At 42.0% G+C, this 16,081-nt stretch overlaps 1 protein-coding gene across 3 annotated transcripts in view; it reads right to left on the bottom strand.

Moving 5' to 3' along the window:
• The window catches only part of ELMO1 (engulfment and cell motility 1), a 330,457-nt gene that overhangs the window by 261,669 nt on the left and 52,707 nt on the right, over positions 1-16,081 (bottom strand). For all 3 annotated transcript variants that reach the window (XM_081165141.1, XM_081165139.1, XM_081165140.1), the window contains exon 2: positions 1,219-1,372. In XM_081165141.1, coding sequence (XP_081021267.1) covers positions 1,219-1,296 — 78 coding nt within the window. In that variant the 5' untranslated portion in view covers positions 1,297-1,372. The remainder of the gene's footprint in view (positions 1-1,218; positions 1,373-16,081) is intronic.

The following is a 16,081-nucleotide window of genomic DNA, read 5'->3' as shown; positions in this document are numbered from 1 at the left end:
TGAAGCCAGACTGTTGTCCCAACAAAAAGTTCACCATCTTCAGGTCAACACAAATAAACCACTTATGCTGATCATAACCAATTTTCTCCAGCACATACTTCACCGCTTCATAGTTCTCCTTCAGTGTAGTCGAGTGAGCCAGGGGTATAGAGGCAAACTGGTTGCCGTTGTATAGCAGAACACATTTCAGTGATCGCTTGCTGCTGTCAATGAACAGTCTCCAATCTTTGGGTTCGTACTGTGGCACTCCAAGCTTGAGCAGAAGCTGCGCAATATCTGCACAGTACACCAAGTCCTTCTCTTCCGAGAAAAAACAGAGGTACTCTTGATGCCTGTTGCGGAAGAAGCTGATGAGAGCACTGTCAGAGAGGAGGTTTTTTCCCTTCTATCTGGATGCCAACGGTTCGGCAGAGTCCTTTGACAAGCTGAGGTCGTAAACTAGATCATTCAACTCCTTTTGGGAAAATGGATGTGGAGCATCATCTTCAAGAACCACTTCTTCTTCTTCATGTCCTTCAACACTGGAGGCATCTTCGTCACTAATGTCAGGAAGTTCTCCGAAGACAGGCACTGGAATTTCATCACAATGAGCTACAGGACGACGTGCTGATTGAAGATCAGGATACTTCGTGGGGCGGCTGCCCCATTAACTTAGTTTTGATCCCCCGACTTTATGCTTTGCCACACCAATTTATGGAAGATTTCAAGGTTTTATGACTTCAAACTGATCCCTTTTCGACATAATCACCCAGAACTATCAGACCTGAATACTTCTTGTCATTAAAATAATCATTTTCAATCAAAACAATTATTCGACATGGCCTTTTACCCCCACCAACTTCTTCTAAAATGCTCCACACAAGTGAACAAAAACGTAAAAAAACAACATGTGGCCATAGCTCAAAAACTTGACCTGATTGAGCAAAACCAATGTGATTTTTGGATTCAGCGCATCAGATTCGTTCTAAATCAACTGAAAAAACGCAGACAACAAATTTGTTGTTGACCAGTGTCATCAATCTATAGAAAATTACAACTTAGTTCAACCAATGGCTGAAGAAGACACCCCCAAATGCAGCAAATGTTCAGTTTAGGGAAAAAGGAGGTGGTAGTTCCATAATCTTATATACATGGTTGTCCGGAAGGCAAAATGAATATTAAAAACTGCCTATGTAAAATTTCGCGGATATGTAGATATACACAGAATCAGCCACTTACTTGATCAATTTCCGTCAACTTGGGGAAGGCGCCAGGCCATTCTATAGCCACTTTCACGATATCTGCGGGAGGCGGCATTTTTAGTTGTCACTGTTCTTCAAAGCTAGTGAAACTGAGCACTAAATGCCGCAGAGTGTCTCTGTTTCATTCACAGCTGGAGGAAGAGAAAAAAGAGAGAGTACTGTTTAAAACAGATTCAAACGCAAATACATCTATTTGCATCATTTGGCAGGTACACAAAAGGTGTGTATGTTTCCGAAAGATTACACATATTCACACACTAAAAGTTTGAAATTATTCAGTACTATATTGCACAGCATGCAACTAGACAATCTGCTCAAAAGATGGCTGAAGCACTAAAATGTACTGTGAACAGCAGCCATGCACTAGATAGGTTTTTTTAAAAAAAAAAAAAACACATAGAAATTATCTGAACTATATTGCTAGAGAAAGGCTGAAAAAAAGATTGAGCATTGCATTCCAGAGTTTTGGAGAACCAAAATAACCTGTTAGATATTCTAGTCCATCACCTTTCAAGAAGCATTACCCATGAAGTTATGACCAGAAAACATTTCCCCTTTAATTATGGCAATGATCCTTTGTATGTTCACAAATAGATCATTGCACTATAGCAACCAGGATGTCAGGAGGAAGGCAAAATAGAACAGCGCTAGACAATGGAGCAACATCACTTGGAGAGAGAAACGCGTTCAACTCATTATATATATAAAGCACTTCTGATTTGGAATATATGGGACTCATCCTTTCACGACCTATGCCTTCATGATCTAAAATAGCTTCATATAGTTACACTGCCATGCAAGCCAACTGATACTGTGGGCAGGACATTTAAGGGCCAGTACCCTAGTCATAACTGGACAACATACAAGCTCCACTTAGAACTGGGGCAATATTCCATTAAAAGCAAGTTTCTAGTCATAAAGATGGAAGCTTGAAAGAAAAGAATAGTGAGTGTGAAAAATAAGATCTTTAGATGTCCCTGCTGTAGGACTTGTAATTTAAAAGTATGAATCGTGAACTTCAGTTCAGATACCAATTTATGAGATGCTAGGACTTTCTCACTGTAATGGCATAAAGGCAAAGGAGTAACTGAAAGATAGCTTGGGAAATAATGAACCAAGCACAACTACCAGAGGCTCCAGACTTTGAAGACTGTGGGGCACAAAGGGAGGGGCACCAATAAAATCATACATAGAATCATTTTTCCAAAGCCTTAGTCTTGGTCATACAAGCCAGACCTACTTACCAGACCTGATAGGTCAACCACTACCTGCCTGACTCCATCAAGGGCTCTGTAATCCACCATGTTCATATAACACAATATATGTGCTTGGCCACACATGCCAAAGCACTATGAACTCATGAACTCCAAAGGAGGGCTGTCATGATTCCAGAGTCCAGCAATGACCACCAGGGCAGTGAATCAGAGGTGGTAGTGTTACCATCTAAGGAACCAGACTACAAGTCCTATCTCCAAGCCTGATGCAAGAGAGTGGGAGCCCACGGAACCAGAGCTCACAGCACAAAGGCACCTTCTCCTGAACCTGAGGATCCAAACACCTTTCACACTGCCTCTCCAGTCCCACAGTATAAAGTGCATCAGGTCAGAGCATAAGGCCATAGGATGGCTTTTTAAGAGACACCAATTCTCCACATTTTTTTGTGGGGGCAAGGGAGAGGTGGAGTGGAGGTTGGGATCTTAGTTCACGTCCTACTCTTGTTGGGCAAAGTGACTCATTGGGAGCTCTCCATGGTACTGAGATGACCAGCCTCTCTGGCGCCTTGGATCAGTGGGACCACAACAAGACTAAGGAAGCTACTCTTCCTAACAAGTAACTCACTCCCCCTGCCCACTCCTTTCCTCCTACTTGTCCCAGTGCCATTGCTCAAAGGAAAAGCACTCTTCACATACAAGTTGTTACCAAATCATAAACTGGAAGTGAAAATAAGGCTGCAGTCCTAAGCATGCTTACTTGCAAGTTAAAGCTGTCAAAATCAACAGAACTTACTTCAGAGAAAATATGTTTAGGATGTGGGCAATGATGTGAAATACACCATTATTCCACTTTCAAGTCTAAAATGTGGGACAAAAAGCTTCTGTCTGCTCCCACCCCCTCCATTTTTTATTTTGTTTTTTGATGCTGCCACTGGTGGGGGGGACCCTCTGGCATTGCCTCCTCCTATGCATTTAAGCTAAAGGTAAAGGGACCCCTGACCATTAGGTCCAGTCGTGGCCGACTCTGGGGCTGCGGTGCTCATCTCTCTTTATTGGCCAAGGGAGCCAGTGTACAGCTTCCGGGTCATGTGGCCAGCATGACTAAGCCGCTTCTGGCGAACCAGAGCAGTACACGGAAACGCCGTTTACCTTCCCGCCAGAGCGGTACCTATTTATCTACTTGCACTTTGACGTGCTTTCGAACTGCTAGGTGGGCAGGAGCAGGGACTGGGCAACGGGAGCTCACCCCGTCGTGGGGATTCGAACCGCCGGCCTTCTGATCGGCAAGTCCTAGGCTCTGTGGTTTAACTCACAGTGCCACCGCGTCCCTATGCATTTAGGATGGCATATAAACTAGAACTGAGTCTTTTCTCAGACCTTAAATCAACTTGTTTGAGTTCTAATATTCACACAACAGTCATCTTTCTTCCTTCCTTTCCACCATAAAGAATCCATACTATCAGGAGTGTGGAGGGGTAGGGATGATATAAAGAGTTACCATCCACATCCCCGTCTCACACTCTCCTCCGCATTTCTCTTATGAATACAGACGAGAATAGAATTGTGTTCACACCCTGCTGGCTTCCTCTGCGGGAATCAGAGTAAAAAAAAGGAGGCATGTGTCTGAGCAACATACACTCCTCCCCAGTTAGGCATAAAGACAATTACATCAGCATGGGGGTCTTTACAGAGCTAAGAATTTAGGTGTCTTTCCCCCCCTTTCGGTAAACATGGACCTCATTTACAAAACCAATAGCCACAGTTCTGCTTAGTTTAAATTTTAAAAGATTGGAGAAGGTAAAAAGTCTGACATATTAAGCATGTGTCATTCTGACAGCTAACCAAGATATGCAGCCTTTGTGATTTTGGATGAGGCTTAGGCAACTGCAGAGGAATGCATTACACATCATCCCAAAGTTTGGCAAAAATTAGAAATGTAGATGCCAGGAGCAGTTTTTAAAACCAAAATAAATTACACCATTAAAGTACAAGCTCTGGGACTTAATGATAGTCAGTACATTGTGTATTCCTTCAGAAAAGTACGGTAATATCAAGCACACTGCAGCTTTTTGTGAGGGTCGGGATATCCTGCTGCGCTGCAGTAATTAAGTCATAAGCTGAAAGGGTTGGGAACATCCCTGGTGCAAGTCATTAATAGGAAATGCATTAGTTCTCAATCTGCCTACAAGGCTCTGGGAGATTTAATTCAATACCTGAGCTGTTATAGGCAAGCGTTGTTAACATATAATTTTTTAGAGTGTCAGGTTTTGAGCTGGAGGGGCAGTTTACCTGTATACTTCCCCAAATTTTGTTTTTGTTATAATATTCTTCTGTCTGTAAATAAAAGTTTACAGTGTGCATGCAGGGAGTGTGTAGTTTGCCTCTGAGTGGATGTGTTGCCAAGGATACACATGACCCAAGGCTATTTTGAGATATTTCCTCTGTTAGCTGCCCATATGTTAGTATGCAAGGACTGGGATCAGGGTTCCATCAAAAACATCTTTAACTATAAATCCCAAGACCACCTGTAGTAGACAAGCTGTCAGATTTGTGTGAATAGGCACCCGCAGCTGAGTTAAAATGTGACCAATTACTTGATTACAGCCAGACCTAACAATACTATCACCCTGCAAGACATATGGTAAGGGGGGAAAACACTAAGAAGTGGGTACCAAAACACATGCTTGGACAAAAGCAGTGTTCGAAATTAGCCAGGCACCAGGCGCATTTTGCACCTGGCTTTTGACCACTTGCAACCAAGTGGCTCCTGGCATCATCATCTGGGCATCGTTGGATCAGGACTGCTTTCACACACTAATATCCCATCCTGGAGAATCCTATCAGTTATATTTTATCTGCACAATCAGAATGAATTTCTGGAATCAAATTGCTTTTTCTGTGCAGCCTGAGCAGGAGCAGTCACCATTAAGAAAAAGAGGTCAGAATAGGCCCATATATACCTGTATGTGGATTGTCCCTGGACCAAGTGACTTGTCTTCTTTAAGTTCTCAGATCTCTTAACCCAGATCGAGGTTGTCATGTGAACTAACCAGGTGTTTAATTGAGACTCAATCACAGTCAGTCCAAGGTTTGAAAAATAAGACTTTAGAGAAGTCTTGCCCAAGATGGCAGCTAGGCATTCTGCTTTGGAGACTACAACCTTGGTTTAAGGAGCCATTTGGCGCCTAGTTTATATATCTGTTTCTAACACTGGACAAAAGTGGGTTCTGGGTCTGAAACACTTAAAGACAACTGCCTTTAAAGAAGGTAAGAGCAGCCCTGGTGAATGAGGGAAGCATTCAGCTCTTACAGTGGGCAGATACCTATGGGAAGCTCACAAGACGGGCACTACAATAGCCACCCCCTGGCAATACTCTGAGGGATGTTGCCTCTGATCCTGTAAGAAGTACGCAGCAATCATGACTAGCACTCACACTGACTTTTAGCACACTGGGATTTTTACAAGTGGGCCTAGTCTTGTGAAATGGTCTGCCACTTCCTCCATACCCCCCCCTTTCACTTTGAGTCTTTATTCACATTTATAGCTCACTCCATCTCAAAGGATGAGTAACAACTGCAAAATCCACCAGGGATATTAAAGCACCCTTCTCTGAGGGCACAGAGACTGGGAAAAATTGAAATTCTTGCTGCTCAAGAAAGGGGATGCAAAGCAGGAAAATTGCTTAAAAGTAAAAGGTAAAGTACCCCTGATTGCGGACGACTCTGGGGTTGCGCGCTCATCTCGCTCTATAGGCCGAGGGAGCCGGGGTTTGTCCGCAGACAGCTTCCGGGTCATGTGGCCAGCATGACTAAGCCGCTTCTGGAGAACCAGAGCAGCGCACGGAAATGCCATTTACCTTTCTGCCGGAGTGGTACCTATTTATCTACTTGCACTCTGATGTGCTTTCAAACTGCTAGGTTGGCAGGAGCAGGGACCGAGCAACGGGAGCTCACCCCGTCACAGGGATTCGAACAGCCGACCTTCTGATTGGCAAGCCCTATGCTCTGTGGTTTAGACCACAGCGCCACCCACGTCCCTCTGCTTAAAAGTAGTGTTAATAAAAAGAATTATCTTCTAACCCAGCTTTTTAAAAAAGATTCATGTATGTGAATCTAATAAACCTATTTGTGCATAAACATCTGGGGGAATGTTTCAAAACTTGGGACACTTCCTGACTTTCAATCCAGCATGAGGGTCACAAAACCAGTTTTATTCATGAGATTCATTAGGCTTTAGAAACAATTGCAGCTTAATCCTATGTATGTTTACTCAGCAATAAGTCTCACTTTGTCCACTTAATTCCAAGTAAGTGCAGATAGTAACAGCAGCCTCCCTGCTCTTTTGCTACTACAGACACAAGTTACTTTTGGAACAAGAAAACCAGAGGCTTGAAATTCTCGTTTCATGTTTCATGAAACACTGAATGGATGTTTCACCATTTCTTGTAGTTGTTACGGAATGGAAGGGGGGGCTCCTTTCCCCCTTCCTTCTAAGAACATCCGAGGCCCCGCTTATTCCTATGGCCCCGCTTTAGCCAAGGACCTCCTGTTACAATGTATCCATTCTGTTTCTGCTTTTGCCCTATAGTACAGAATTGGTTTGAAATCATTGAAATCTTTAGAAATTGATATAAAATCAACCGTAACTCCGATTTCTTCGCTCTCAGTGTCATTCAACTCAGTTCCCCGTGGACTCCATGATGCTATCCCTACTTCCATAATCCCCGAAGCGGCAGGTCACGTACGCAAGAACTTCTTAATTCGCCAAACCTTCCCTCTAGGCAATATTAGGTGGCAGACGATGCTTATCTCTGACCCATTGTCTTGCCACCACCGGTACTCAATAAATGTGTATCTATGTATATTTCCCGCTCTGCATATCCCCCCTCCCTCATCCGAAAATGCTAATTAATGTAATCCCACCTTTTCATAATGTATTCATGACGTGTAAAGTATATTCATGATGTAACTTGTGAAACCCAACCTTCCCATAATGTATTCGTGACGTTTCATGCACTGTATTCTGGGATATGGAGGGAAATTTCAAAAGTTCATGTCACCCCTTTCTCTGGGTTCAATCTCGCCTTGAACCTGTTGCGCAATAAACTTGGACCTTCTGCCGTTTGCTCCTGTGTCCGGCTGAGCTCATTTTCTTCCGCAGGGACCCACGGACTTAGTCCGATGAGCTGGGTGGCAGAGTAACCCCGCACCCAGATTTTAGCCGTAACAGTTGGCGCCGCAACGTGGGGCTTGCGGTTCTCCCGAGCTGCTGACTGGGGGCCCCGAAATCTTCAGCCGGCTCCAGGCCATTTTGCCTGGGAAGATCCTTTTGGACCCCCAGCCATCTTCTGGGCGGTAATCGAAAGCCCTAGGAGTTCAGCCGGGGAGCAAAAGAGGGATCCAGCCGGCTTATTCATCGATCCCGGGATCATCATAGAAGACGCGTGAGTATAAGGAAAAAGGAAAATCCAGTGCACTGGTGGGAAGGGGGTGGAAGTCTCCTGGCAACTGAATTCTCTGCCCTCCTCTCTATCGCTCCTTCTTGCCTTTCTCTTGGTCCGGTTAGTGAGAGAGACCGTGGACCGCTGCTCAACCCGAAAGGGGGGTTCTGAGCTCTATCCCTTTTCCTTAAAATCTCCAGCCAGCCGCACCAATTGGGAGCCCGAAAGTAAGACGGAGAGACCCGACTTGAAAGATAGCCGACTCTCTGCAACGGGCATCCCAGTTGAAAGCAAGGGGTTGGAGCTCTCTTTCCGAACTTCCCGAGCGTCCTTGCTAGGGGGCAGGAAGTGGTCTTGCTTTCTATCCTAATCCCAGCCGCACCGGTCGAGCTACATACCACGTGTACTGTAAGCTCGCTTCCGAAAGCAAGGGGGATTTTCGACCCGAAATTCTATCCAGGGACCACCCGATCTGGCACCGCATGGCGCGGGCGTCCAGTAGGGCCCCTTTTCCTGAGATGTGACGATAGGTAGGAGGTTGCCAGGAGGGATAGCCCATGAGGAATTGGGCAGGACCGGCAGAGTGGAAAGAGACCCCAGGTTATAGGAAATAAGGAAATAAGGAAATAAGGAAATAAGGAAATAAGGAAATAGGAAATGGAACGCAAGGAACCGGATAGCTAGAGCTCTCTAAAACCCACTAAGGAAGTTGCCAGGCAACTAGAAGCCCCTTCTCCTCTTTACTATACGTCCCTGTACTAAGCATACCAAACCCCTAGACATACCAATCCTAATCAGCCCCTCTCTTTCCCCCTTCTCTATCCCAGACACCCCCCCCCAAAATAGGAAAAAGCAAAAAAAAAAGCAACAACAGCAACGCATGCATCTATAAAGGGGTACCCAGTCAACCAAGCGTTGTGAGCCCTACCAGTCTGATTACCTGGTGGTGTGTTTGAAGAGGCAAGGAGGCTCATAAAACCATGTGGGACCTTCCTACTAATTTCACTTAATGAAGCCAAAGGTAGTGGCCCATCTCCTTGCAATAACCAACTAAAGGATGAGAATATATATGTTTACATGTTGTCTGTTATGTGTGTTGTCTGTTAATACATATATGAGAATATGTATGTTTACATGTTGTCCGTTATGTGTGTTGTCTGTTCCTTCTGTCTCTGGCAGACTGCCTTTCTTAAGTGTGCATAGTTTAAACTGCAAGCTTGCTTCAAAATTTAAATCTAAGGAAGCCATGCTGGATCTTAGCAGTCCTAAATAAGAGAAAATGAGAATGAAGTGTGCAAATGTTTACCCCACCTCTTGCTTTGCCCCAACTTTTGAGATTGTGAGTCTACAGTCTTATTTTGGAAGGTGCTTTTAACCTAATGTTTCTGCTGCAAAAGCCTAGTTGAGCACAACTGCTCTCTCAAGCTGAAGTGCAGCGTATGTATTTCATTAAGCGTATGCCTATAAAAGTATGGTGTTCATTCTAAGAAAATATATTTGAGTCCAGAAGAGTTATTGTAAGGCTCCTGATATCAGTCTCTATAAGACTTCATGGCCTCTTTTGTTAGAAAATGCCCCCCCTCCCCCTTGTTTCACTCTGCCTCTTTCAGTTGTTTTCTCCCTTCTTTCTTCTGTGCTAGGTAAATTTACTCCCGAGTAAGCTTCCTTTAAAGGAAACTGCAAAGAGGGGAGGGGGCAACACTTGTGTATTCCCTTTAAAAAAATCAAATCTAGGGCTGCTTTAACTGTGCTTTATAAGAGATCCTCTCAGGAGTATAGATGTTTCCTTTCCCAGCTGTAAATCTGTACTTAAATGTGTATGCCTCTTTGGTAGTACAAATCTTGCTGCGAAATCTTGCTGTGAACCCTATATTTTGGAGGGTTGGACTAGATGACCCCAGGGTCCCTTTCAACTCTCCCAATTTGTGGCTGTGTGGAAGACCATGTGTCTGCAAGCATTGGAGGGTAATTCTTAAACTCTGGTGTGGTAATGGAGTTGAAATTCAGCCTAGCTTTGCTCTTTAGTTTTAAAAGGTGAGAGGTGAAGCCCAACTGGTAATATCATGCATTTGAGTGATTACAGTGTTTATCATTTTGTCTACTATTATAAAATCAGACTCAAAAGTCTACTCAAAGTTTAAGCACATACAAATGAATAATCAATTAGCCTTGACCATTCCTGTAAATAAAGGGCAGGAAATAATAATATTATTAATAATAATAATATTTTTTGTCTGCAAATGGTAAGGCTGGAATGGCTGAGAATGTTAAAAAAAAAAAAATCCTATGAATTCTGACTGGCCATTTTTACTCATAAATAAGAGAGCGGTTGATTGTTCCGCGAATGACCAGATAAAATGACCAATAATGATAGCCCTTTCCTGTACATAAAGGAAGCTTGGGCTGAAATTGCTAGCTTTGGTGAATTCTTAAATTGCTGAGTTTCTCTTTTTTGTTGTTTTAAAAGCTAACCCTATTTTTAAAATCTACTCCTTACCTTTCCCTTCCTTATTCTAATTGAGCCAAAAGATGCAACATTTTCAATGGTATAAAAGGTTTGCTGAGACATAAACTCTGCACATGCACAGAGGCTAGATCAGCTTAAAAAAAAAAAAAGAGAGAGAGAGAGATTGGAGGGGGGAGAGAGAAGATTGGAGAGCAGTGTGCTGCAGGGAGAAACCTTTCCAAATTTCCCTATGTAAAACTTGGGAGCCATTGAGGGAAATCACCCTTAATGTGTTTTGCTCCAGGGGCTACTTAATACAAAAGAGTTAAGTACTGGACATGCCAAATTCTTTTCACAGGTAAATATCAAAGCACTCCCACTGTGAGTTCCTCTCTTGAGTAGATTTTATAACTGTGTGTGTGTGTGTATGCCTATGCATTTTAGGAACAGCATTTCCTGACAGACCTCTCACATGAAATAATTTTCCCTTTCAACAGAGTGTCCTTTCTTTTCTCCCACAGCACAAATGATAATGAGGGGATGCAAACAGTGATTTAAATACTCTATAAAAAGTAATTGCATTTGTTTTTCTTTTGTCTTTCTTCCCTTAAAGCCAAACAGTCACTTTCTTTCTGTTCAGCAAAACAAGTCTGAATCCCTGCTATATTAGTTGATTTCCATCCATCTCTTTGTGGCTTTGACACTTTAAGTTACAAATAATCTGTTTTCATTTATTTAATCAGTTTCTCCATGATGTCTATGAAGTTAATCGAAGCACAACCAAACATTGTTTGAGCATTTCTTACTAATTCTGTCATTTTGGCTAGTGCAAGGTACCTGCACAACTTTAAAATTGCCATTCATTTTTTATTGGTATTAACTCATTTCCCAGTATTCCGCTATTAACATTACAGCTGATGTCACATCAAGAAACACTTTTATTTTCATTTGGGATGTTAGAGTGCCAAAACAGATTACTTCAGGGTACTTCAGGTTGCTTATTAATTGTGTGTCTTAGCATTTATTTATTTTGGTTCCTCATAGGTCATTTGTGTGTGTGTGTTTTACTTTGGGGACATGTTCATCACATGTTGAAAGTCAGTCTCATGAAGTTCTTTTATTGGATAGCACATGGTGAATTTTAAGTTTTTCCCATTGTTTTCCCATATTTTTTTTCAGTCCAGTAGTAATATGTGTGGTTTTGATAATAACTTTGTACTATTTAATAATAGTTATTTTCTGAATCTGATGTCTTTGTGTCAAGTCCATTTTCATCTAACTAGTAATCTAATTTTTTGCTTTCTTTTTATTTTTTAACCTTTGTATTTTTTTCAGTTCTCTTTCTATACATGTGGAGTAATTTTTTATTTTTATAATATGAAAAGAACAACAACAACAAAAATTAAGTGAAGGAAAGCAAACAAACTTAGCAGATAATAACAGTAATTACATGGAAATGTGATAATGAATAAAATGTTTAATCCACTAAGATTGTTATTATTTGCAGCTTCCCATGGAAACTGGAGGACATCCTTTTTGCCTTTTGCCCCTTTCTCGTCTAACTGTGTTTAAGTCTCCCCAAAACCCTGCCCCCTTACAGGATATCACTTCTACAGATGTGCAATGATGAAAAGCAGCAACAACCCCTCAACTCACAAGACCTGCAACACCAGAGTTTTCAAAGTGGCCACAGTTATCTCTTTCAAAGGCTATAGACTGACGGGGGGGACCTGACAAAGGGGGGAGGAGTTGAATTGCAAGGACATTTTCCCACTTTTGAACCTCAAGCCTCTGCTCCAGGATTCAAAAGATACATGCGTAAAAGATCACAATTGTGTCAAGATATGCAACAGATATTTAATTATTTTGTTTTGTATTATGTGTTATTATGTAAGAATGTTGAAATGTGTCTGACAGTGTGATTTCCACAAAGGGGGGCAATTTTTGTGTGTAATTGTTTTTATGTTTAATGTCTTATTGCTTACACACCAATGGAGAATTCTCATGCATTTTATACTTTCTAATAGCTCACACTATTGTGTAGTCCAATGTTTAGATCAACTTATAACCACATTTAATTGTTCCACCTGGCACCCTGCCAACTTTCCCTATCCATTTTAAAATGTGTTAAACCTCGTTTTGCCAAGGACAAGCTTCTGGATCCATAAAACACCAGGTACATGAAGGTGCATATGCTTTGGTTTAGCAGGAATGATTTCTTATAGACTTAAATTGACTTATTTGGACAACTGCCCTTGTTAAGAATGGTTTTCTTTTAACAGATTGGTTTGAAGAGTTGAGAACCATGGGGCAAGATAAATTCAAATTGGACTCAGTTTGAATTGGGCACGTGTATCCAGGCTGCAATTAGCCTTTTGGTCCTTTAAGTGCAAGTGAGCAACCCCCATGCGTGCAAAACCACAGCCTATAATAGAATCCCATAGGAAGGCCAAGGCCAAGGCATCTCCCTCACGAGATGTCCAACCTGTGCCAGCTATGGTGAATGCCAGGCAACATGGTTAAATGAAAGCCCCGAGGGGATTCAACAGACAGGATGTGTTGCTGTAGCACTATGTCAGTGTGAGACCACAGAAGAGCTAGCTTGACACCTGAGAAATACACAAAAATGGCGGAAGACAAAACACCAACTGCATTTTTCAGTCAATTAGACCTTCCTGCTAGGTGTAAAGCATAAAACACTATTGAGAATGCCACAAGTAATTTAGCAACAAAATACAAGAGGTGTTCTTTATATAATACCCTATATGCAGCTACCTGCACTGCTATACTTGCAAATGACCGTAAGAGGCATGGCATGCAAGTCCCTTTCAGATTTCCATAAAGCCACACATCCCATTCACCGAGATTTAGGGTGCGGAGAAAAGATTTGCAAGTTCTTACAGAACTTTAATGCAAATCTATCTCCGAATGGGGGACTGTTACGGAATGGAAGGGGGGGGCTCCTTTCCCCCTTCCTTCTAAGAACATCCGAGGCCCCGCTTATTCCTATGGCCCCGCTTTAGCCAAGGACCTCCTGTTACAATGTATCCATTCTGTTTCTGCTTTTGCCCTATAGTACAGAATTGGTTTGAAATCATTGAAATCTTTAGAAATTGATATAAAATCAACCGTAACTCCGATTTCTTCGCTCTCAGTGTCATTCAACTCAGTTCCCCGTGGACTCCATGATGCTATCCCTACTTCCATAATCCCCGAAGCGGCAGGTCACGTACGCAAGAACTTCTTAATTCGCCAAACCTTCCCTCTAGGCAATATTAGGTGGCAGACGATGCTTATCTCTGACCCATTGTCTTGCCACCACCGGTACTCAATAAATGTGTATCTATGTATATTTCCCGCTCTGCATATCCCCCCTCCCTCATCCGAAAATGCTAATTAATGTAATCCCACCTTTTCATAATGTATTCATGACGTGTAAAGTATATTCATGATGTAACTTGTGAAACCCAACCTTCCCATAATGTATTCGTGACGTTTCATGCACTGTATTCTGGGATATGGAGGGAAATTTCAAAAGTTCATGTCACCCCTTTCTCTGGGTTCAATCTCGCCTTGAACCTGTTGCGCAATAAACTTGGACCTTCTGCCGTTTGCTCCTGTGTCCGGCTGAGCTCATTTTCTTCCGCAGGGACCCACGGACTTAGTCCGATGAGCTGGGTGGCAGAGTAACCCCGCACCCAGATTTTAGCCGTAACATAGTTAAACTATTTAAGAACATCAGTGATCTCTAACGATCAGTTGCAATAGACTCTTAATACACCCCATGTGAAGATTCACTTATACAGCATAAGAAAAAAACAAATTCAACTTCCAGTATTAGAAAAAAACCATTAATTCCTACACAAGTGAGTACAAAAGGGACATTGTAAAGGGTGGTGGGGTGTTGCATAGCCACATGTTACTAAGCACAATTGTTACAACACGTGTGTGTGTGTGTGTGTGTGCGCGCACACACACACACACACACACACACACACAAACCGCTTGTATTCAAGTCTAATGGCCTAGGCTTACAAAACCTGAAGCAGCAAATTTAACAGAAAGGGCCTTCTGAGAGCAAGTCTGATTAACAATTTTAGAAAGATAATACATACTAAATTAATTCCCCCAAGAGAGTTATTTTTGCGTTTAAATAGCATGGATGAGCAGCCAACTCTAAAGGAGTTGTAAATTCTGTCTGCTGGATAATACATTAAAGCCAGCACAGTAAATTCACACTGCAGATATGCAGAGAAGCTTCCTTGCGGCATTCTCTAATCTGGCAAATGTTCAGCTGTTATCACCTCAGATTTGAGCACAATGAGCCCAACCTTAAACCAACTGAGAGTGAAACCATCTGCTGCAACAGGGTGGGCAAGCTATAGCCCTCCCACCAGCCGCAGGCAGCATGACCCATGGTCAGAGGCAAGAGGAAACCACCCAGCAACATCAGGAGTTCTCCATGACTGTTGCAACATCTTATTTCACCCTTATCTGGTTTAACTACATCATAATACATAACACAAGAGAAAATAGCAGTCGGTACCTGATATAAGCTTCCAAGCTATTGCCATAGTAACATCCTCAGCATCGACGTGCCCCTATGATTTGCAATCTCCTTTGGCTCTAATGTCTAGGTATAATTCAGACTGCGGAATCTGGTCTGCCTATTCAGAACCTAGTTACGTTGCCATCCCAGAGAATTGCGGTTTTGTTCATAATTTAATGGCACTACAGCCCACAGAATGTTTTCTGCACACATGTGCATAGCCTTTGAGCAATGGTTGCACTATAAAATCCTAGGAACAGAAAGCTACCGAATACAACAAGCTACCCACTCAATACCCGCTCCACATTTGTAAGGACATGGATCACTTAGTGAGGCAGCACATACACTTTGGAACTCCCTGCCTTTTGAGACCAAGCAGGTGCCTTCACTGTGCCTGCTAAAAAACATTCCTCTCTAGACCACCCTACCCAGATGCTTAGAAAGTTGAGGAAATTTTAATCTGTTTTAATATTTTAACTTTTGTATGCTTTAAAGTAGGGTTGTGAATTTTTCTTGATTGTACTGTTTTATCTTTTGTAATCTGCTATTGTAAATCAAGCAATATATAAAGTTTATTAAATAAATAAATTTGCAAGGATGCTGCCATGACCATTATGATGCTCTCCTAATGCAAATGTAACTCTGCCAGATCATCTGGCACAGCAGTTCACATGCTGGCTCAGATTAAAAATATTTGGATATTGTTGAAAAATACTGATTTACTAGACCTGGAAAGGTCATAATAGCTTTGGGTGGCATGCGTATTTATGGTATGATAAAGTAAAAGCACATAAAGGATTCCTGAATCACATAATAAGAAAGTCAATACACGAGATATGGAATAAATATAAAAAATATTGGAATGAAAAACACCTTGGTGCCTATCACCCTTGGAAGCAATATCAGTGAAAAAGTTAAATATGAAAGGGAATTGGGCCACCTATAGGGATTTGTTAATTGAGGCAGAAGACCAGTTAATTGAAAAAAATTGAAGATGTAAAAGAATTTATGATGAATTGGTTACAATACCACTAGGTAAATGATATTTTTAAGATAGATAAAAGAAATGGTTTTGATACAATAAGATCAAGGTTTGAAATAGACCTGTTGGACAAAAATGTGAAAGTATTATTGAAAATGTATAAATTACTGTTAGAATGGCATACAAAGGATGAAGAAGTTAAAGCTGT

This window comes from Podarcis bocagei, assembly GCF_964188305.1.
Source record: "Podarcis bocagei genome assembly, chromosome: 12".
In the NCBI taxonomy this organism is placed as follows: Eukaryota; Metazoa; Chordata; class Lepidosauria; order Squamata; family Lacertidae; genus Podarcis; species Podarcis bocagei.
This window is presented reverse-complemented; position numbering and strand designations above follow the sequence as displayed.